General features: G+C 50.4%; 1 protein-coding gene across 1 annotated transcript; it reads left to right on the top strand.

The window, feature by feature from the left end:
• Positions 1-2,501: 2,501 nt before the first annotated feature.
• On the top strand, positions 2,502-14,797 carry KLRG2 (killer cell lectin like receptor G2). Its single transcript, XM_047851046.1, has 5 exons — positions 2,502-3,251; positions 9,110-9,211; positions 9,650-9,795; positions 13,751-13,854; positions 14,357-14,797. The coding sequence occupies exons 1-5, from the start codon at positions 2,555-2,557 to the stop codon at positions 14,475-14,477; spliced, it is 1,170 nt and encodes a 389-aa protein (XP_047707002.1). The 5' UTR covers positions 2,502-2,554; the 3' UTR covers positions 14,478-14,797.
• Positions 14,798-23,916: the final 9,119 nt, after the last annotated feature.

Genomic DNA, 23,916 nt, shown 5'->3' with positions numbered 1-23,916 from the left:
TTAAAGGGGAAGAGATCATCTCAGCACCAGCTCCCCTGAATGTGCCAAAGCCGTATACCCACAGGCTAGGGACCCTGCTCGGCGAGTGTTTGTGAAATGAAAGTGTGACTGCAGACAGAATCCAGAAAACAGGTGGGAGGGACTGGCCACGGCCACATCTTCAGTCCCTGCAGCTTCTGCTCATACTTCCTGCGGCCGGTGGTGGCTCCACCTGTGGCACTGTTGATGCCAGTGCCAACCCCGGTTCAAATTCAAGATGGAATTTAGATGCCCCTGGGTGCCTCTGAGTCAGGAGCCTAGCCCAGTTTAGTGGGCTGTGGCCAGAGGAGCCAGGCCTTGGGGTATCCCCGACAAGGTCACGGGAGCATGGCTAAATGGTAAGCACATTGTGTTTTCCTCACTGACATTGACTCTGAGCCCAAACACCTGGGACATTAGAGATGCTTGATGTTATAAACTATTTGCTAATCATCATCCCAGGAAAAGATATGTAAACAGGAAAGCAAAGTCAGGTTGCTCCTCTCTTACCCCAGGTCACTCCAAAAATGGATAAGCAACTAATGTCAGTAGGGACAGTGGCTACCTCTGAGAGGGGAAAAAGAGGGGAGAGACCTTTCCTTTATATTTTATATACTTCTGGGGTGCCTGGGTGGCTCAGTCAGTTGAACACTGACTTCGGCTCAGGTCATGATCTCAAAGTTCACGAGTTCGAGCCCCACATCGGGCACCAAGCTCTGTGCTGACAGCTCAGAGCCTGGAGCCTTCTTCAGATTCTGTGTCTCCTTCTCTCTTCGTCTGTCCCCTGCTAGTACTCTGTCTGTCTGTCTCTCTCAAAAATAAATAAAAAACATTTACAAAAATAAAATAATATTTTACATACATCTGCATTATTTTAATTTTTATAGTAATCTCCATTGGCTCTAAAAGAACCTTACAATATGCCATCTTTGTAAAAATGGATTTTTATTTAAGAATGTGCATACATTCTCTTTCTAGAAAGTAGAAACATTACAGATAAGATTAAAGTCTCTTAGACTGTCTCCCCAAACTATCTATAGCAGCATCTACTATTATCACTTTCGTGCGTATCATTTCACATCTTTTAAAATGTATTTTCATGCATGGATATGTCCCCACATTACATATATGGTCTGGATTTTTGAAGGGATTAAACATAACATGTATTCTTTTTTTTTTTTTAAGTTAATTTATTTTGAGAGATGGAGGTCGTGAGTGGGGGAGAGGCAGAGAGAGAGAGAGAAAGAGAGAGAGAAACCCAAGCAGGCTCTGTGCTGGGCCAAATCTCATGAACCATGAAATCATGACCTGAGCTAACATCAAGAGTTAGACACTTAACCTTCTGAGCCACCCAGGAGCCCCTAAACATAACTTTTTCATCTAGCACTTTCTTTCCACTGGACTTTTTCTCTCCATTACTTGTCTTCTGGGGTGGGGGTGGGGTGGACATCTGTTCCTAGAATCCCTCTTCCACATTCTCCTTCCTTCCCTCTCCCCTAGGAGTAACAAGTATCTGGTCTTTCCAAATGTTGCTCCTAAAACCAATCCAGTAGAAGCCCTTGGGGTAAGGTTGCCGGATTTAACAAATAAAAATATAGGAGGCAGATTAAATTTTAATTTCAGATAATGAATAATTTTTAAATAGAAGGACACACAGTGCTTGGGGTGCACTTATACTAAAAACCTAACTCTTATTTTTCTGAAATTCAGATTTAACAGAGTGGCTTCTATTTTACCTGTCGTTGCTACCTTGGGGCACTTGTTAAAAGTGGCCTCATCACCTTAGGAGATTCAATAAGTGTGGGTGGAGCCCAGCCCGGAATATGTGTATTTTTAAATGGTATTCAGATCACTAGCCAGGTTTGGGCACCCCATATTGCACCACACCAGGCTGACTGGGGACCAGGATTCTCTCCCCGTGGAAAATACACATTCATGCTTATACACCCCTCAGTTTTCAACGAGTTAAGCTAGTAGGAGTCAGGCCTTCAGAGTAGCTGTCCCGGGGACTTTTGCTGTGGCGGAGTCCTCTCAGGTGTGGTGCCCCTTCCCCCACTACACTGTCAGGACAACCAGCTCTGCTCCTTTTCCTCAGGCCGCCCAATTTCCTTTGCACCTGCTGACCCGAGTCCCAGGCTCTCTCACGGGTTTGGCCAACCGTTCTCAGCCCAAAGCTGTAACCCTCAAAATCAGCGCAATGGCAGAGGGCCGTGGGACTGGGTGCAAAGAAAAGGGAGGAGTCAGGCGTGGCTCTGGGTTTTTCCTTATGTCTCTGTTCCCAGCTCTGCCTTCTGGGTTACCCCTCCGCTAGGTCCACTGCCCCTCTCCATTCCTGGCGCCAGGTGAAGGAGGGTCTGGTAGCCTAAGGGGGCGTGGCCAATAGAATCTTAGCCACAGCCAATCCCAGCGGCGCCCTTGGGGTGGGCGGGGGCACGGTGAGGGGCGTGGCCTGAAAACAATTGTCCAGGCTGGACCAATCCATACCGGGGAGGTGCCTACCTGGGCCCAGGTGCGCTCCGCTCTTCGTCTGTCGGTGATGAAGCGGGCCCAGGCGGCATCGGAAGGAGGCCAGGCCGAGTTCCCAATGGAGCCCCTGGGGAGCCAGGTCGCGGAGCCGGAGCAGCTGCAGGTCCCCGCCGACGAACTACGGCTTGAGGGTCTCGAGAGCAGCCCGAATCCGGTCCGAGCCGTAAAGAAGGCGGCGGGCGCGGGCCAGGACCTCGCCGGCGGGAAGCAGCAGCCCCCGGCCCGCCCGGCGCTCACGCGGCTGCCGCCATCCAGCCTGGGCTACGGCGCCTTCCGCCGCCAGACGTCCGCGGACTCCGAGCCGCCGTCGCCCGGCCCTTCCGTGGCCGAGCGGCCCCAGGCCGGCGAGGCGCCGGGGGCCGAGCTGGTGTCGGGGGAGCAGCTGCCTGGCGCCTGGGCCCCGGTGGAACTGCAGGTGGACGTGCGCGTGAAGTCCGTGGGCGCGGCCGGGAGCAGCCGCGCGCCCTCGCCGGCGCCCTCCACGCGCTTCCTCACCGTGCCGGTGCCCGAGTCCCCGGCCTCCTCCCGCCACGCCTTCCCCACCCACCCGCTCCTGCCGCGGACCCCAGCGCGGCCGGAGCGCGGCCTCGACGCCACCACGTGCGGCGGCCGCTGCAGGGAGCTGGGGCTGGAGAAGGAGGACGCGCTGCTGCCCCGCGCCGAGACGGACAGCGACGAGAAGCTGCCCCGGGCCATAGAGATCATGGGTAAGCGCGCGCCCGCCCCGGGGGCCCGCGCGGCCGGGGAGGGGGCGACGCAGCCGGAGCGCTCCCCTTTCCCGGCGCCCCGCCGACCACCCCGCTGCCCCGGCCCCGCCTGGCCTGTCCCTCCGAGCTGGGATCGGTAACGTTCGGGGCTAGTGGTTGTACTTGAGCTGTCTGCGATGAAAGAGTAAAACCACTATTTCCACTACCCCTCCGCCGTCCCACCGCAAGAACTTTCTCACTCCCTCTTAGTGTGGAAAAGTAGAGGAGGGAGGAATTCCGGGACAGGGGAGGTCTTCCAGGATCACGTGACGGTTGGTGGCAACCCGGATGGGAACACAGGTCCCCGGACTCCCGACTCCTGGCTCCTCTCTCAGGCCCAGCCTCCCTTCTCTTGTCAGGGAACCAGAAGGAGCCTGGAAAAGATATAAACAACCCTGGACTGGGAACTGGGAGGGAGTGGTTGGTGAACCCTGGGGGCATGGGAAAGCTTCCTGGAACTAAGCGTTGAAAGATGAGTAGGGTTTGGGGGTGGCAGAGGCAACCTTCTAGCTGGAAAGCTCAGGAACAGAGGCCAGGAGGGCTAGCCACCTGCCCGGCAGGCAAAATGCCAAAACCTTAGCCAGGTGAGAGGAAGACCAGGCCAGCTAGACAGGCCGCAAAGCCTGAAGGTCTCTGCCATGTCTCAGTCATGGGTAGACTTCAGAGACGCACATCGTTCCTGGCTTTTGCAGTTTGGTGTGAGCACATTGCCTGATGATGTGTTTTCTATCGCTGCTGTAACAAATTGCCACAAACTTAGTGGTTTGAAACAACACAAATTTATTATCTTACAGTTCTGTAGGTCAGAAGTCTGATGTGGGCTCACTGGTCTAAAGCCAAGGTGTCAGCAGCACCGTGTTCCTTCCTGGAGACTCTAGGGGAGATTCCGTTGCCTTGCCTTTTTGTAGCTAGAAGACTCTGCATTCCTTAGTTCATACCCCTCAGAATATTCAAAGCCAGCAATTTGTGGCTGATTCCTTCTCCTGCCGCCCTCTCGGACTCTCCTGCCCTTCTGCCTCCCTCTTCTGTTTCTAAGGATCCTTGTGATTACATTGGGCCTACCAAGAAAATCCAGGAGAGTCTCCTCATCTTAAAGCCAAAGGATGATCAGCCTTAATTCCATCTAAAGCCTTAATTCCCCTTTGCCATGTATCCTAACATATTCACAGGTTCTAGGGATTAAGAAGTGGGCATCTTTGGGGGGGAATATTATTCTATCTACCACAATGAGTCTTTTATTATTTAAAAAAAAAAATTTTTTTTTTAACGTTTATTTATCTTTGAGACAGAGAGAGACAGAGCATGAACAGGGGAGGGGCAGAGAGAGAGGGAGACACAGAATCGGAAACAGGCTCCAGGCTCCGAGCCATCAGCCCAGAGCCCGACGCGGGGCTCGAACTCCCGGACCGCGAGATCGTGACCTGGCTGAAGTCGGACGCTTAACCGACTGCGCCACCCAGGCGCCCCACAATGAGTCTTTTAAAGTCAATAGCTTTTGATCAGATTAATAAGTGTCTAGGACTAAAGTTTAAGTGCAGGTCAGCCTGGGACGGAGCCAGGAGGGGTCTGGGCAGGAGCCTTCTGGAACGGAGAACCGGAGCAGAGGCTGGGGTAGAAGGTGTCTTTTGGAGATGGTGGGGCAGCCTAGGAACTCCAGAGGTGGTTATAATTTTGGTGGGACGGGCAGGAAGAATGTACTCACCAGTGCTGGGGGCATGGAGGAAATGGGGCCCAGAGAGGATGATGCCCCAGCATGGTCCTGCCCAGCGGGAGGAGCAGGGCAATTGTGATAGATTTTACCTGAAGGCGATGACACAAAAGCAGAGCCTCACTGGCAGGAGCCCTCTGAGTCCTATGCCAAACTTTGTATTTGGAGGTTTTTATTGTATTTTTTAAGACCCCTTCCCTCACCCACCAAATTGAATAAATTTTTTTAATGTTTATATTTGAGAGGGAGAGAGAGAGAGAGAGAGAGACAGTGTGGGAGCAGGGGAGGGGCAGAGAGAGACGGAGACAGAATCCGAAGCAGGCTCCAAGCTCTGAGCTGTCAACACAGAGCCTGACATGGGGCTGGAACCCATGAACTGCAAGATCATGACCTGAGCTGAAGTCGACACTAACCAACTGAAGCACCCAGGCGCCCCTCTAAAAAAAAATTTTTTTTTAATGTTTATTTATAGTTGAGAGAGAGAGAAACAGTGTGCAAGCAGGGGAGAGCAAATTGAATAAACTTGAAGCCCCGCAAAACCTGGTTCCACCCCCTGATACCCGGATTTGGCTAGGAGGGAGGAAGCAGACAGTGTTTCAGTTGCCGGTAGGAAATATGGCAAGTTAAGATGGAGTTCGAAGTGAGAGAGTAAACAGAGGGTGTAACATCAGAGATGGTCAGTCCAAGATTTGGAAACAGAATTGGGTGGAAGCTAGAGAATGGGGCCAGAGGGAAGGACTGTGTGTAATTGCCATGTGGGACTGGGTAGGTTTGCAGACCCTGAGCGAATTCCATTTAAGGAGGTCCAGAATTGGAAATAGGGAGAAGACGAGTTTAGAGGGGACTTTAGCAGGCTGCCTGGGTGGCTCAGTCTGTTAAGTGTCAGGCTCTTGATTTCAGCTTAGGTCATGATCTCATGGTTCATGAGTTTGAGCCCCGCCTGGAGCTCTAGTTTGGCTGAGTGCTGACGGTGTGGAACCTGCTTGGGATTCTCTCTCACTGTTTCTCTGCCCCTTCCTCCCTCCATCTCTCTCTCTCTCTCTCAAAGTAAATAAATTAAAAAAAAAATAATTGTTTTTGTTTTTAACATTTATTTATTTTTGAGACAGAGAGAGACAGAGCATGAATGGGGGGAGGGTCAGAGAGAGAGAGAGACACAGAATCAGAAGCAGGTTCCAGGTTCTGAGCTGTCAGCACAGAGCCTGACACGGGGCTCGAACACACGGACTGCGAGATTACGACCTGAGCCGCAGTCGGACGCTTACCTGACTGAGCCACCCAGGCACCCCAAAGAATTGTTTTTGAAAGGGGGTAGGTGGGACTCTTGCCTGGAAATTTGGGGAGGACCCTGGCTCTGTGGGAGGCCATCCCCAAGGTCAGCACTGCAGCCCAGAGTGGAAGGTGTGTGAGACTATGTAACCTGCTGTATTTCTTTTCTGAAAGGTCAGAGCTGAATTTAGTATTCAGTCACAAGAGTTACACTGACGGAGGTGATTGGTAGATTTGTTCTCCTTTTCTTCTGCAGGCTTTTCTGCTTTTAAGACTATCAATGTATATGTATTTTTTATTCCAAGCATTTTCAAATCACTTTTTTTTGGTAACAGCTTCATTGAGTCATAATTCATATACCATAAAACCCATCCATGTAAAGTGTACAATCCAGTGGTCTTCAGTATATTCACAGAGGTGCACAACCATTACAGTTGGTTTTAGAATATTTTCGGGATGCCTGGGTGACTCCGTCAGGTAAGCGTCCGACTCTTGATTTTGGCTTAGGTCATATCTCGCTGTTTGTGAGTTCGAGCCCCACATCTGGCTCCACACTGGCAGTGCAGAGCCTGCTTGGGATTCTCTCTCTCTCTCTCTCTCTCTCTCTCTCTCGCTCTGCGCCCCTCCCCCGCTCACTTGTTCTCTCTGTCCCTCTCTCAAAATAAATAAATAACCTTAAAAAATGTATTTTTTCAATACCCTAAAAGGAAACGCTGTATCTTTGAGCCATCACCCCCAGCCTCTCCCCAGCAACCACTGATCTACTTTCTGTCCCTGTGGGTTTTGCCTGTTCTGGACATTTCATAAATGGACTCATCATACGTGCCCTTATGCGACAAGCTTCTTTCACTGAGCACAAACTTTTCAGTGCTCAGCCACGTTGCAGCCTGTATCAGCACTTCCTACCTTTTCATGGCTGAATATTGCGCTGTATGGATATACCGCATTTTGTTTATCCACTTATCAGTTGATGGAAATTTGGGTCAAATCCCTTTAAGAAGCGGATTATGTGTTTAAAAAAAAAAAAAAGAACAGAGTCCTAAAAGGTCATAGATGGAATGTGACTCTTCACGGATCACCGTAACATACTTCCCTTTCCAGTCTTTGAAGCAAGCGTTTTTCCTAATGGAAAAGGGAAGTCAAAGATTTCAAAAGTGCCTTTGTTTTTAAAGTTGAATTATGATTGCAAACATGTTTTCTTAAAAACCTTGGAAGTGTGTCCCAACTTTCTTTGTGTATAAGTTGTATGTGCCATACACACATGTGTGCACCATACACACATGTGTGCATTCATATGGGGGGTGTATCCTGTGCATATGGTTTTAAAAATGGCATTAGTCTTTTGAAAATAGTAAAATATTTGCTGGAGAATTACCTCTGCTGTTTCAGGCTTTGACAAATACGATGACTTGCGTTCTTAGGACCCTTACACTGAATATGTAGCTTCCCCAACCCTCATCCCCGAGATGTGGCTGGGTCCCATGGCCCCTTGCGGCCAAGTGCCTGGGAGAGGAGAGGCCTCTTCTTACATTAATTGATTTCATGCTTCTGTGTCCTGGCAGAGGTCAAATTCAAATTCAGGAGTACTCAGTCACTCGTTTATTTATTTATTTTAAAGTTTATTTGTTTATTTTGGTGGGAGAGGGGCAGAGAGAGAGAGGGAGAGAGAGAATCCCAAGCAGGCCACACTTTCAGCACAGAACCCAACGCGGGGCTTGAACTCACGAACCTTGAGATCATGACCTGAGCTGAAGTCAGACACTTAACCAACTGAGCCACCCAGGTGCCCCAGGAGTGCTCAGTTACTTTAGACGTTTCTGGGTAGAAAGCCTCCGTGAGCTGTCTGAGGCCGCGATTAACCATTTACTGTGTTTTATTCCCCATGTTTCCCCCCTGGCCTCCCTGGTTACTCCATCACCGGGGCGGGATGATTCAAATATGTTCTCTCTCTTCTGCCTGCCTATCTCTGGAGTTCCTTTCCCCTCTGCAGCCTCGTTCTAGTTATCTGGTCCCCTGGGTCCAGCTCACAGGAGCTGCTGACAACTCATGTCTGTCTCCTGCTCTATGGCCTGCAAAGCACACTCTGCACAATGCCTCACCAGTGGCCTCCAGTGGCCTGGAGAGATAGGAGAGGCAGGTGGGAAAACACCAAAAACACTTGGGGGACCCACAGAGCCAAGACTGGAAGCCAGGTCTGCCAACGTTTAAACTGAACCCCCATCCCTCCCGTTTGGAGCTTTATCTCCTGGTACCTTGAGCCCCATGAGTGCAGGGGTCTTGCCCTGTCCCTGGTGGTATTTGTGCCCTGTGTCTAATGCACGGTTTGTGCTCAGCAGATGGTTGTCAGCCAATCATTTGTTCTCCTTCAATGGATTCTTATGTCTTCTATTTTTTAATTTGATTTTATTTTTTATTTTATTTATTATTATTATTATTATTATTATTATTATTTTTAGCGTTTATTTATTTTCGAGACAGGGAGAGACAGAGCACGAACAGGGGAGGGTCAGAGAGAGGGAGACACAGAATCTGAAACAGGCTCCAGGCTCTGAGCTGTCAGCACAGAGCCCGACGCGGGGCTCGAACTCACGGACCGCGAGATCATGACCTGAGCCGAAGTCAGCCGCTTTACCGACTGAGCCACCCAGGCTCCCCTGTCTTCTATTTTTTAAAGAAGCAGAACATCTTCTAGTGATTTCTCCTCAATAATAATTTTCTAACCTAAATTGAGTGGATTTCTGTGGTGTCTTGGGCCAAGGTGAGGGGGGTGCTAAGGCAGGCGTGATGCTGGTATACGAGTCTTGGGTTCTAACCTGTCTCTCCTGGTTGTCCCCTCCCCCAGGGCTGCCTCTGTACATGAAGTCCCTGCGCTGGGCCCTAGTGGTCATGGCTGTGTTTCTGGCAGTGTCCGCGGTCACCATTGTGGCCCTGGCTTCTAGAGTAGGTATGGTGCCTCCTCCTGCTCCCCTCTCCTCCTCTGGCCACCACCAGGGTGTGTAGTCCTGACAGCAGCTTTGTGAGAATTAGAAACACACACACACACACACACACACACACACACACACACACACACACCCCTGCCCCGGGCAGGTGCAGCATGAAGACATGGGGCTTGTTGAGCACAGAGAGGGAAAGGAGCTTCTTCCTCCCACTGGACACAGCCTGTGCTCTGACGAGCAGTGGGTTGACGCCCCCGCCTCGGGCAGCTTTGGCCATTGCACAAACTCTACAGCCTGCCCGGGTCCTTGCCCATCCCACTTGCCCTTCCCAAGGCTTACCACTTCCATGCTCCGGATCTGTCCTATCAGTCAAGGCCATGGCCAGACTTTCGTTTTTTACCGCGCATCCGTTCAGCTCTTTACAGTGGTCTCTGTGCTTGCAGGGGCCACTTGCCACCCGTGCCCCCCGGGCTGGATGTGGTGTGAGGAGCATTGCTACTACCTCTCTGCCGAGGCTCGGGCCTGGGAGGCCAGCCAGGCCTTCTGCTCGTCTCACCATGCCACCCTCCCCCTGCTGGGCCACATCCAGGTGAGAAGGGGGCGGGCGGCGGAAAGATGGACGTATCGTTACGGATCATCCATTCCTAGCGCTAGAAGGAATCTCAAAGATCTAGTCCAACTCTGCATTGCAGAAAAAGTCACCTAGGCGTGGGGAAATAAAGTTACATGTGGGAGGGCCAGACATCAGGGCTCCCAAGGTCGTCAATCTACTCTTCATTCTAAGACGCAGAGGTGGAGCTGGGAACACGGGCGCAGGCGGGCTCCCGTCCAGCCTGTGCCCAGCCCTTCACAGTGAGGGTTCCTTCGGTCAGCGATTTAATAAGTATCTATTGACCACCTACGCTGTGTTTGGCCCTGGGGAGTCAATGATGAGCCAGAACAGCCCATTCCTTAAATGTTAGCGTTTAAGGAAGTTCCTTTCTAGTCCCATTTTTTGAAGAGTTCTAAACATGAATGAGTTTCATTTCATGGGATGCTTCTTTGTGTGTGTTTCGAGATGATACCGTTGTTTCCTCTTTAATCTCTGTGGTGGATTACGTTGGTCTGTTTTTATTTATTTATTTTACTTTTTGTTTTTTATTTTTTATTTTATTATTTAGAGAGAATCCCAAGCAGGCTCTTCACTTCAGTACAGGCCTCTTGTGCTAGTTGACTTAGCCGTGATGTTTTCTTCCTCAAATACTTCTGGGTTTGACTTGTTAATATTTTACTTAAGATTCCACATACATAACATTCTGTTTTCTTGGACTGTTCCTGCCCAGTCTTGACACAGAGCTGTTCTGTGCTGCACAACAGGGAAGGTGGTTCCTGCCTTCTTTCTCTCAGAGAGTTCCCTGGAGATGGACAGAAAACCATGCTGGAGAAAATGTTTTACAGTGAACATGAGTTATTTCATTACCAGGAATAGCACTGACGTTTCAGAAAACATGGAGAAATGAGAAAGATACAATGTAGATTGAAAACCATCAAATCTCAGTATGGTAAAAATAAATATACAAAGGAAAAACAGAAAGGAAATATGTATAGTAATATCCTAATTGTGGTTACCGCTGGGGGCAAGATTACGAGTGATTTTTTTTTTTTCTTCTTTAAAGTTTTAATTTTTTCTAATCTTCTAAATGTTCTGTGAATAATGTGTGCTACGTAATTAGGAGGAAATGCTAGAGGGACAGTAGCCCTGTAAGCAGGAGGTCAGTATTTAAGCGTTTTTGTCGGGGGCCTGCGTCAGACCTGAGTTCTTATATTTGTCAGATGAGAACATTCTCAGGTCCTTGGTTGCGTCTGCAAAATGGAGGCCAGTGGGAATGGAGGTGGGTCCCTAGAGAGTGGCTGGAGCTGGGGAGGGGACCCAGCTGGGCAGTGACCCACTGAGCACAGCAAGTGTCCTCGGAAAGTCTGTCCCTGCCCTCCAGCTTCTAAGCAGACAGGTTGAGTTCAGAATGACCTCAGCCCTCTGAGCAAAAACTTCCCTGTGGCTGGTGGGTCCTCCATGGGGGAGATGAACTTCACCAAATTGCAAGCTTCAGATAAAGAATTCTTTTAACTTTTTTTTAACTTTTTTTTTAAATTTTTTTAATTATTTTTTTTAATGTTTATTTCTGAGACAGAGAGAGACAGAGCATGAGTGGGGGAGGGGCAGGGAGAGAGGGAGACACAGAATCCGAAGCAGGCTCCAGGCTCTGAGCTGCCAGCACAGAGCCCGACACGGGACTCAAACTCATGGACCACGAGATCATGACCTGAGATGAAGTTGGACACTCAACTGACTGCGCCACCCAGGCACCCCAAGAATTCTTTTAAAACTAAGCATACAAGATCAATTATTTGAAACATAAGTATATAGGAAACATATCATGAAGTCTGGATAAGCTCCTTGCAAGAAGACAAGGGTGAAGATTTGGGTCCCGGGCTGTTCAAATCTGGAACGTGATGACTGTGGAGCTCTCCACGAGGACAGAAGCTTCAGGAGGCACCGGGTGAGGAGGAGCAGCTGAGGGTTGGCAGGCAGAGGGAGCTGGCAAAGGCCAGGCTCCAGGAGCTGGGACACACACACCCAGGGACAAGGTGCCAGTGACACACACAGCCCTGGATCAGCAGGTCTCAGCCTCCCCAAGAGCTGATTTTGCTCGCAGTTAGAGAAAAGGAGAAAGTTTAAGTGTCATCGGTCAGCAGACTCACTCGCCATTGGTTTAAGAACGGCTGTGTTTGTGGGGTGGAGGGAGGAAGAAGCCACAGTTGACTACAGAAAGGTGAAAAAAAAACCATGAAAAAATCTCCATCATAAGATTACGAAGATTAACTAATTGGAGCATTTGAATATGAAAGCTGAAATGTATGAAGGCAGGAAGTAGAGTGGTGCTCGTCAAGCAGGTGGGGGGATAGGAGGGTGTTTAATGGGCCTGGAGTTTCCATGGAGGAAGATGAGAAAGTTCTGGGGATGGACGGTGGTTGCACAACAGTGTGAATGGACATAATGCCAGCAGCTTGTACACTTAAAAATAGTTAAAATGCTAAAGTTCTTGGTATGTATTTTATTCACAATTTTTAAAAAAGATGTTTGAAGACTAATTTAGCAGATAATTTAGCTCACTTTTAAGATGGAAAATATGGGATTTCAAGGAAATTCTGCTGAGGGTCATATTCCCCCATGTTCCCAAATTGGTGGCAAAGTTGGAGAAGCACCAGCTGAAAGCCATGGAGGCCCTGGGATTTTGGCGGCCTCATACACAGCAATTCTTTGGACCATAAGTGACTCAGAAGTTTCTGGAACTTAATCTATGGATGATGCTTTCCCCAGGCCATATTTTTGCTCTTCTGCTCTTCTTTGCTTTGCTGTTTTCGTATTTACATTTTCTGGCATTACATTTTCTACGTACTTGTCACTGTTACCAGCATTGTAATTTTCCATCGTGTTGATGTCCCATAACGTGCCTAGTTATTTCCTTATTACTAAGCAATTGGGTGGTTTCCATTTTTTCTTTACAAATAACACTGTGTTATCTTTGGAGAAGTTCATTTCCTCCCCCTTTATGTTCTTGGATTTTTCCTCCAAAGTGGAATCACTCACTCAAGTGATCAGAAGGATGTCACTGCTCCTGTTAAGGTGGCACCGAAGTATGTTCTGGAAGATGCACCAGCATCGCTGCCCCACACCAGGACTTACAGCACTGAAACATCTTTTTCTGAGTTAAAAAAATTTTAATGCAATGTTTTCGTTCACTCTGTTGCCAAAAACAACATGACCTCAAGGACAAATACTCAAAAGAAAAAGAAAAACGGTCTCTAATAGCTCTCCAACGCACTCCCGGCTTTTATCGTTCCTTGTGTGTCTGTGTTTGTGTGCGTACGTGTTTTGTCATGACGGTGATCATGGCGCAGCTGATTGACGTTCTGATTCACTGTAACCCTGTCTGATGACTTTCCTCATACCGCTCCGTGGCCTTCGTACTTGTCTTCTTTTTGTAAATGGTCGTGACATCGCGCCCAACTGGTGCAGGGTACATTATGCTCTCGCTGACAGGTGCGCTCTTGCTGCCTATCTGCTCCCAGGCCCCCTCCGCGGCCGCCTCAGCCCTGTCATCGCCTCCTGCACAGTCAGGCTGTTTGCTCCCCGGATGTACTCTGGAGTCTCCCAGCTTTCTCCCCGCCTCTCTGGCCGCTCAGTATCCATCTCGCGTTGCTGGGTGGGGACTGGCATTCGCATCCTCTCTCCCCGCGAAGCGGAGATGGGATCACCCCCATTTCTGGTCCCCAGTCCTGAGCACAGTGTCTGCCAACCCACGAGCATCCAATACAGCTTTCCACTTCCTGATGTTCTGGGAGAGCCGGGTTGAGCCGAGTCACTTCTCTGGTCACTTCTCTGGCTCAGTAAGTTGGGAATCTGCAGGAGGTGGGGCAGGGGCGGGGCAGGGTGGGGCACAGAATTCCCGGGGAGGAGCCTTACTAGGGTCGGAGAAGGGTGACCAGCTGCTTTTCTCCTTCAGGACTTCCTGAGCAGATACCCAGTCACCAAGTACTCCTGGGTGGGGGCCCAGCGAGGCCCCCAGGGCTGGCACTGGATTGATGGGGCTCCACTACCATCCCATTTGTAAGTGACCGTGGGCCTGGGTGGGTGGCCTCTCTGTCCCCAGTGTGACCAGAATGACATCACGGCAGGCACCGAAGAGGGGTCGAGGCCTTCCTTTCCGCTGACACCTCCCCCACTGTTGATCTGGATCCTCCTTCCGTTCCCAGTTTCAGCCCCCTGCTCCACCACCAGCCTGGGGTAGCTCTTGGGAGACACCCCTCCCCCACTGCCCCACTCAGGGCCTGGTTTCATTTAGCCCCAGTCACCCCATCCCTTATTGGGCCCCCTAGCGTACCCACCCGAGCAGGAGCATCACCCTGTTCGGTAGATAAGGGGCACTGCACGGAGGGGGCGGGTGGTTCTCTCAAGCTATGGGGCATCCTCGTTCCAACCCCAGAGCCCTTTGCAGACTCTCCTGGCTCTGTGCAGTGGTCACGCAGTCTCCACGCCAGCCCTGGCATCGGGCGCACTGGCCAGCAGAGCCCGTCATCCTGAGCCCGGCCCCTCTTCTCACCCTCCCCAGACTCCCAGAGGAAGATGAGGACCAGCCGGATCTCAAGTGCGGGGGCCTGGAGGAAGGCAAGATTGTGGCTTGGGACTGTGCCTCTCCAAGATCCTGGGTCTGTGCCAAGGGGACCAAGTGATTTGGCTTCTGCCCATCCAGAGACATGAGGGCCTGTGGCCCGTCAGTGGAGGCCAGGGTGCTGGCTGGGGTAGCCGCTCCCCTGGACCCAGGCTTCCAGGTGTCCCTGCCCTGTGCTTGAGGGGCCGTCCCTGAGCGAACCCGGGACTGGACTTCTGGTGCAAGCAGATCACGTCCAAGGGAAAGGAGGTTTCCTGTGGCCCCGGGCAGAGTGTATTTTAGTCTCCGGCTCCCGAAGCGGACTTGTTCGGTGACCTTGGGATGGCTTCTTAGCATCTTGGAGCCTGGGTTTCTCCCTCATTAAAATGGCCATTTCCCATCCTACCCTGTACCTGTTTGGTCACACGTGCACACCCTTTCGGTCTTAAGGACCAGGAGGACTTCACGATCACAGGTGCTGCCCGTCGGTTCTCGCCCGGGCCTGCAGAGCCGGGGACTTGGCAGCCGCCGGAAGCGCCATCCCCGGGCACTTGGGGGCACACCACCCCCCAGCAGTGTCTGCAGGACAGGACATGCGAACTGTCCCCCCCCCCCCGCCCCGGAGGCGGGAAGAGGGTTTCCTCCCGGGCTGGCGAGGGTGGGTGCAGGGCTGGCAGGGCTCCCGAGGCAGGGAGGGTGCAGATCTCCTGCCCGGGGCCGGAGATGCCACGGGAGCCGCAGAGCGTAGGGTCCCAGTGAGAAAGGAAATCAGAATTGTGGGGACACCGGCCTGCAGAGGTCTGTGTTGGGGTTCAGTGAGGAGCCTTTGGGCCGAGGGAGTGGCCACAGGGTGAGCCGGAAGGACTGGTTCAGTGTCTCCAGCCCTGCACAGCCCTCTCTCCAAGTGACAGGAGGCTGTACCTGCGTCGCATCTTGGCGCTGAACATCCGATGTGACTGTCCCGTGCGGACTGGCCTTCCTCTCTGGAGGTAGGCCATGCATTCGGGTTCCTGTCAGACAGAAGCCTTGAGGGGTCCGTTCAGACCAGAGGTTTGCGCGGCACGGATGGGCCGACCGGTGGAAAGGTGGGGGGGGGGGGGTCCTTAGAAACACTGGGGTTTCTCTTGGCTTGCTTATTCCAACTCCAGTTGAACCCCGCAGCCTGGTAACAGGTTCCGCTTTCACACCGCGGAGCCCTTCTCCGCAGACGTCCTGAGTCCGGCATGTCGGGCCGGCTTAAGGTGGAGGGCCCGGCTCGCAGCTACCGAGGGCCTGCGGCTGCGGGTACACAGGTGCCCAGGGCGTGGCAGTTTGGTGGCGGGGCCTGGAAATTGGCAAGTGTTGTAGCTTCCCTTGGTGAGGCAGGGCAAGAAGAGTGAACGTGGGATCTAGCGTCCTAAGAAGCTGCTAGTTCCTGCCCAAAGCAGGCAGACCCGGAAATAGCAGTGTTAGTATATCATTTAGAAATACGGAAACAAATGCTAGAAGAAAGGACAAAAACAATTTTTTTAAAGTTCGTTCACTTACAGAACCAGCGGGGAAGGTGGGCAGAGAGAGACGGGGACAGAGGATCCAAAGCAGGCTCAGTGCTGACAGCACAGAGCCAGATGTGGGGCTCAAACCCATGAACCGTGAGATGGTGACCTGAGCTGAAGCCTGACGCTTAACTGAGCCACGCAGGCGCCCCATGACAAAAATAATTTAGAGTGGTTGCCTTGAAACTTCCCAGTGGTGACAGAAGTCAGAATAGTGGTTGTCTGGGGAAATATGAACCGAGAAGGGGCACCTAGCAAACATTCTAGGGTGCTGGAAACGGTCTGGGTCTTCGTCTAGGCGGGCTCGGGGGGGGCACACATGTAAATATTCATCAAGCTGCACACTTAAGAGTGAAAAGCTTCTCAGTGTCTCCAAGGAGCAGAAATAAGGTCACAGAGGGACCAATCTCTTTTGATTTTTAGTGTTACTAAAGCCATATTCACATGTTTGTTTTTTTAAGACCCTGTATTTATATACTACTATGATTAAAAGAGGAGTTGGACGGGGCACCCGGGTGGCTCAGTCGGTTAAGCGGGTCACAATCTCATGGTTCGTGGGTTCGGGCCCCACGTCAGGCTCTGGGCTGACCACGTGGAGCCTTCTTGGGATTCTCTCTCTCCCCGTCTCTCTGCCCCTCCCCTGCACTCTCTTTCTCTCAATAAATTAAAAAAAAAAAAAAAAGAGGAATTAGACTTTTTTAAAAAGGTCCCCAAGATTCTGAGGCACAGCCTGGATGGAGAGTGGCAGGCTTCGGAAGGGAGCCCCGTGGCCCCCCTTTCTCGCAGCCCATAATTCCTTCCTTCGCCAGGGGCCCTTCTCACAAGTTCCAGCCTGGCCTTCAGAGCCTGTCTTTCCCTTTGTACAGAACAGAAGCTGGCAAGTTAGGCGGCAGGTTGGTCGGCCTGGGATTCCTCTCGAGTCATTTCTCTAGTCTCTTTCCCCACCGGGCACCACCAGCTGCTATTGCGTGAAATCCAGACGTGGCTTGTGTCGCCGAGCTGTGACACCGGCCTCTGGCACGGGCGGCTCCGGCAGCCTCTGGGGTGCCCGTGACTCCTCCCCGCCCAGTCCTGAGATTCTGACTCAGTGGGTCAGATTTCCTGGTGAGGCTGATGCACAAAGCCCAGAAATCATATTTTGGGAAACCCTGTCTGAAAGAGCCCATCTCACCACCGGAGCGGGGAAAAAAAGATGTGTAAGTGTGTTTTAAGTCAGCTTTATGGAGACAGAATTTGCCCGAAAGAAAATGCACCTGTCTCGAGAGTGCTTTCGGACAAACGCAGGTTCCCACGTGACCACTGCCAGACAAGATGCGGAATTTGTTCCACAGGCCCCAGAAAGTTCTCTTGTGTCCCTTTGCCGCCAATCCTTCCTGACCTCCAGTCCCAGGCACATCTGTTCCGTCTCTATAGGTAGGTCCAGCTGGTTCTAGGAATTCATATAAAAAGAGAAGCGTGCAGCGCGTCCTCTCGTGGTTGCTTGCAAACACTCGCGTTCCTGCACATGTCCACGTGGGGCTGCCTCAGGGTTTATCTGCACTCGGGTTGGTGACACCCTGCACGGCTGTCTCCAGGGTCTGCCCGTTGTCCATACAGCTGCCGTGAACACTGGGATACGAGTCTTTGGACGTAGGTTTTCATTCCTCTGGGGACCTGAGAGGAAGGTTGTATGGGCAGGATACGCTGAATTTATTTATTTTTTTAATATCTATTAATTTTGAGAGAGACAGAAAGAGAGAGCGTGCACGTGAGCGGGAGAGAGGCAGAGAGAGAATCCCAAGCAGGCTCTGTGCTGCCAGCGCACAGCCCCACGTGGGGCCCGAACCCATGAACCGTGAGCTCCTGACCTGAGCCGAAATCGAGTCGGATGTTTAACCAAGTATATGCTGAATTATAACAAACTGCCACATCGTTCTCCCGAGTAGCTGTACCATTTTACAACCCCCCCGTACCACAAAATACAGGCGTTCCTGACACTCCATATCTTCACCGACACTGATGTTGTGGCCTTTCTCTGTTCAGCCATTCTGGTGGGCGTGTGGTGCTATCTCAGCTTGGTTTCCCTTCGCATTTTTTTCCCATTGACATATAGTCGACACACAATGTTACATTAGTTTCAGGCGTGTGGCACTGTAATTGCATTTGCATTTTCTTGACGACTGATGCAGAGTTTCTTTTCATGTGCTCGTTGACCATTCCTATATTTTCTCTTGCGGTTCTCATACTGATGGTGAGAGACCATACTTGGAGAAACCCTACCTGAAAGACCTACGTGCCTGCCAGGACAGAGCATTTTGAAAGTGATGATTTTTTTTTCTAAGTGTATTTATTTATTTTGGGAGAGAGAGAGAGAGAGAGAGAGAGAGCACGCGCCGTCAGCACGGAGCCCGACGCGGGGCTCTATCTCACAAACTGTGAGATCATGACTGAGCCAAAAGCAAGAGGCAGACCCTTAACCAACTGAGCCACCCAAGCACCCCTAAATGGAAAATCTAGGATATCCCTCCACTTTGTGAAATATTTCAAAATGGAGAGTTGGGGAAAAAAGATATGATAAACACCCGTATGCCCTCTCCCTAGATCTGATAACTTAACATTTTGCCACATTTACTCTCTATTTATGTGTGTGTATGTGTTTGTATATAAATTGGTTGAACCATCTAAAAATAAATTGTAGGGGCGCCTGGGTGGCGCAGTCGGTTAAGCGTCCGACTTCAGCCAGGTCACGATCTCGCGGTCCGGGAGTTCGAGCCCCGCGTCAGGCTCTGGGCTGATGGCTCGGAGCCTGGAGCCTGTTTCCGATTCTGTGTCTCCCTCTCTCTCTGCCCCTCCCCCGTTCATGCTCTGTCTCTCTCTGTCCCAAAAATAAATAAAAACGTTGAAAAAAAAATTTTTTTTAAATAAATTGTAGACTTCGACACTTTGACACTTCACCCCTAAATACGTTGGCATGCATCCGCTAAAAATAAGCATTTTTTTTGTGTAATTGCAATTCCACCATTACTACACTTAATAAAATTAACGTGGGGCACCTGGGTGGCTCAGTCGGTTAAGCAGCCGACCTTGGCTCAGGTCATGATCTCGAGGTCCGTGAGTTCGAGCCCCGAGTCGGGCTCTGTGCTGACAGCTCAGAGCCTGGAGCCTGTTTCAGATTCTGTGTCTCCCTCTCGTTGACCCTCCCCTGTTCATGCTCTCTCTCTGTCTCAAAAATAAATAAAACGTTAAAAAAAAAAATTAACGTTAAGTTCACATTCAATCCATGTTCCAATACTTCTGGTTCTTCCACTAATGTGTTTTATTTTATGTCATTATTATTACTTTTTTAATGTATTTTAAACAAAGATCCAATTCGGGTCTAAGCACCGTTATTGGTCCCTTTAATCTCTTTAAACCTACAACTTTTTTTTTTTCTTTTTTAGTAGGCTTCTTTCTTCCTTCCTTCCTTCCTTCCTTCCTTCCTTTCTTTCTTTCTTGTAGGCTTCACAGCCAGTGTGGAGTTTGAACTCACAACCCTGAGATCAAGACCTGAGCTGAGATCAAAAGTCAGATGTCTAACTGATTGAGCCACCCAGATGCCCCAACAGTGACTCTTTGAATAGACAAGGCCAGCTGTCTCATAAAGTGACAAATATTCTGTGTTTGACTTGTTTCCCGTTGACTGTGGGAGTTAGGCTGAGATTCGGTTATAAACATTTTTGACAGGAATACGTTGTGACACAGGGTACTTCATGATTTATCACTGGATATATATATATATATCACTCGATAGATTTTTAACACTGATTTCAAGTAATTTGTACCAAAATCTTCTCAAAAACTTCAGGGGACTAAAACAATTCGTATATCCCAGTTTGGATACATACAGGCTTTTCGCCTGTTATTCTCAGCTTTAGGGTCAGTGTCAAAGTAAAATGAGACTAAAAGGTTTCAGAAATAATACTGTCCTCTACATAGGTTTTATTCTACTTTCATTTGTTTGGGCCTTTTTTGTTCCCTCTTGGGATGTTACTTGGTCCCTTCTTGCTTTTCCCAGCCCAGGACATACCTGTCTTAATGTTAGGATGGGAAGTGCCTTGGGGTCACCGACAAAAAGGCGTCCACTTTGTTGTGACTTTGGTCACTTGGCATGGCTGAGTTTCCTACCCTGTAAAGTGAGTGTGGTGATATGATACAGTGACCTATGGATCCATTGAGATCATGTTGGTAATGAGACATTCCATTCATTCCACATTTATTTGAACACTGGCTGGGGCTCTGTACCAGGCTCACGAGAGGATGCAGAAAACGAGGTCCATTCTGTGCCCCAGCACTTGGTCTGACTGCCAACACCACGCTGTGTGTTCAAGCGAAGGAATCACCGGGAACGTTGGGGTTTTCTCTGCCTCTTCGGCTCCACCCTTCCACCCCCTCCACTGTGGAGCGCCCGTGTGGTCTGGCAGTGACCCCAGTTTGGGAGTGGGGAGGGGTGGGGATAGTTTGGGAGGCACTTGACACACCTGAGTCAATCCTGCCAACCTCGCAATCCCAGCCCCCCCGGCTAACGTTTGGCTCAAGAGCCCAGGCCTAAGCCGGCCGGCGATGTCATTGCTCTGCTCACTTTGGTTAGTTCCCAGAGGGGAACACAACCCAATCTGGGCCCCAGAGATAGGAGGAAGTTTTCCAAAGGCTTCTGGGAAAAGATGCCTTGGTCTTTGGGACACAAAACTGGAATGTTTTCTCGTCATGTGGATAGAAGGCTCAAGTGTTAAACCTACAGACGGAGCTGTTAACGTGGAACTCAATCACATGAGCCAATAAGACCCCTGTTTAAGCCCATTTGAGTTTAATCTTCTGTTACAGGCAGTCAATAGCGTCCAGATTTGGGGGTACACACATTTGGCACCTGGGGGCCACTCTTCCAAAGCAGCATTCGAGCAGATTCTGGTGCTGGCGCCAGCTTTTGTCTCCTCCTATGTGGCCTTGTCTCGCTGGGTCCTTGACTGCGAGCCCAGTTCTGTGAGGCTGAGGGCCTTGCTTTCAGCCTAAGCCCTGTTACACTGGTCATGAGTTTGTTCTGGTCTCCATAAGTACTTGCACGCCAAGAACATCTGACTTCCTGGGTTTTGTGGGTGCCAGTACCCCCCGCCCCCAAGCCCTGCTGCACCACCCTACTGGTAGGCCCCGTCTGGTTATTTCCCCCAGGGGGGCCTCTGCTGTGAAAACCCTGTTCCCTTGGCTCTCTCCCGCCTTTCCTAACTCCCCTGAAGCTGGGATTTTTTTATTGAAAAAAAATTTTTTTTCCAAATTAGAAAAAGCAATGGAGAAGAAAACAGGCCTTACTTATACTCTGGGAAAATTTAAATCTCCACAGTCAAGGTGTAATAAAATCATGATGTAAGCAGCTTTGTGTTTTTTTCGTTTTTGTTTTTTTTCCAGATGGGAAGAACAGACAAGAATGTTTTTCAAAATACTTGAGTCAGGATATAGCATGTTGTAGTGGACCAGTATGCCAGACATCAACCTTGAGAGATGTGGCATGGACTTGGGTGGGGGTAGGCATCGGGGAGGAAGGAGTTCAAGGCCAAGGCAGCAGCTAATTACCGGTTGGAAGGGCACGTTTGAGTGGTTTAACAGTCCTTACCAGTAAATTCCAGCTGAGTATCCATCTTGGATATGTATACATTTGTTAAACTCTATAACATTTACTTGGATTTTTTTTAATGTTATTTTTGAGAGAGAGGCAGAGCGTGAAGTGGGGAGGGCAGAGAGAGAGGGAGACACAGAATCCGAAGCAGGCTCCAGGCTCTGAGCGGTCAGCACAGAGCCCGATGTGGGGCTCAAACCCACGAACTGGTAGATCATGACCTGAGCCGAAGTCGGACACTTAACTGACTGAGGCTCCCAGGTGCCCCTTACTTGCATTTTTAATGTGGAAAATCCTATAAAGGTTTTTGATTTTTTTTTTCAACGTTTATTTATTTTTGGGACAGAGAGAGACAGAGCATGAACAGGGGGGGGGGCAGAGAGAGAGGGAGACACAGAATCGGAAACAGGCTCCAGGCTCTGAGCCATCAGCCCAGAGCCTGATGCGGGGCTCGAACTCCCGGACCGCGAGATTGTGACCTGGCTGAAGTCGGACGCTTAACCGACCGCGCCACCCAGGTGCCCCTAAAGGTTTTTGATTTTTAAAACTGTCACCAACATTTATAACAACTTATGAAAAAGTAACTTTTGAAAAGTAAGTAGCTTATGAAATGGGCCATTGCCTAAAACTATCATTTTACTAGGTACCACACGGAATGACAAACTATCACACTAATTGTCAGAAGTATTCACACTGCGTCGCAGGCTTGGCTGTGACTCGATGGGATAATGGGATTGTGCAGAAAGCTACTGTTAAATAGTTTCTATAAAAGCAGACTCTTAAAATCAGACTTGGCGGGGGAAAAAACAGGAAGTTGGAAATGATCAAGAAAAGTCCATCTTAGCTTTAGGGTTATCGGAGGAGCGAGCAAGTCTTTCTTGAAAATAAAAACAAGTCTACTTAGAAATGGAGGGTTTTTTTCCCTTGAGTTTCAGCTTTGGGGGAAATGCCTGGGTACAGCAAAACCCAGGCCCCCACGAAGGAAACGCGAAGCGTGATGTACCCGGAGGACCAAATAAATGTTTTAGCAGCTGTGACTAAACTTCTCTCTGCTCCGGTCCCCAGATAACACAACAGGGCTGAGAACTGTGCAGGAGAAAGGTCGTGTAGGAGTGCGGACAGCCTGACTCCGCCTTGGGCCCTCCCACCTTGTTCTCTGCTCTGCCACACAGGTGGGACCACGTTAGAGCGAGCCTCTGGCGCACAGGTGACACCACTCGAGGTAACTACCCTGGGTCCTCGCCAGCTCGCTTCTCGTTCCGTAAAAGCTAGGGATTAAGGTCTGGGTGGCTTCGGGGGATATGGCTCAGAGAGCAGCAGTGGAGGATCCCTGCACGGCGCCCTGGACCACCGCCCGTGTCAGTAAGTGGCCGTGAGGAAGACAGTGCAGTGGTCTGTTTCGGTTTTCGCTGTAAAAAGGCCGTCTAAGGCTGGAGGATAGTGACCCTCCTCTACCTTTTAACAGTCGGTGTAGTCAACAGGATGCCCAAGACAAAACGAGCTTGGGTAAGGGGTCCATGCCGGGAGGGGGGAGAATGGGTTGTCTGGAGGAGGGGGGGGAAACACAGGGGGGTGGGGGGAGGAGCCAGACGCCGGGGTTCAAGCCCAAGCTGGCCAGCCCTGGCCGCAGGGGGAGACTTGGCTCTTTGGAGCGTTTCAGACCAGTGCATGAGTATGGGGACGCCTCAAAGCGGCCCCAAGAGTTGTTAGGTATTCTGCCTGACGTGGCGGGGAAGCAAAAGGCCTGAGAAGGGGTGGCAGCTTGGGTGTTACAACTGTGGGATACTGGGGGAGATGGTGGTGGGTTAAATGGGTTAAGTGCGATATAAAAAATAGCCTCAGTCACTGCAACAAAGGTTACGTGCCTCAAGCATGGGTGAGAAACGCAGGCACTTAGCTCGGTTGATTGACTGGATAACTTAGAGCATTAAGATAACCTGGCCTCTATGGAAGGACTACAAGAAATTATATGTGAACTGGGAATGAAACATGCCATTTACATGCAGCGTAAATGAGAGGCCCAGATGAAGAATTCTTTTGCTCTGGTATGAAGAACTGTGGCCTACAGTCAGCCCCAAGGGCGTGGTATAGGACTTCGGCATCTGTCCTGGACCCTGTGGTAAATCAGCCCCTTCCTCCAGTAGCTTCATGTTGACTGACATAAGTGAAACTGAAAGGATCCCTCAGAAGGGAAGTAGGTCGAAAATCAAAGGACCCTGACTACGACAAAATGGCAGAGAGGGGGGCCCATCAAGGTTGCTTATGAACAACTGTGGCAAGATCTAATATTATCCGGGACCCCAAGAGAAAATACACACAGCCCAGTTCAGTCTTGCTGGACCTACTGAAGGCATCATCTAAGG

This window comes from Prionailurus viverrinus, chromosome A2 (genome assembly GCF_022837055.1).
Source record: "Prionailurus viverrinus isolate Anna chromosome A2, UM_Priviv_1.0, whole genome shotgun sequence".
NCBI classification, from domain to species: Eukaryota; Metazoa; Chordata; class Mammalia; order Carnivora; family Felidae; genus Prionailurus; species Prionailurus viverrinus.
Note: the sequence above shows the minus strand (reverse complement) of the source record. Positions and strands in the feature narration are given on the sequence as shown.

What these genes read in the sequence shown, in the direction of transcription:
- KLRG2 (XM_047851046.1), top strand. Translation starts at nt 2,555, where the DNA reads ATGAAGCGGGCCCAGGCGGCATCGGAAGGAGGCCAGGCCGAGTTCCCA. An exon ending in CCGGGCCATAGAGATCATGG is followed by an intron (nt 3,252 to 9,109) that starts GTAAGCGCGCGC and finishes CCCCTCCCCCAG; the next exon opens with GGCTGCCTCTGTACATGAAG. An exon ending in CCCTGCTGGGCCACATCCAG is followed by an intron (nt 9,796 to 13,750) that starts GTGAGAAGGGGG and finishes TTTCTCCTTCAG; the next exon opens with GACTTCCTGAGCAGATACCC.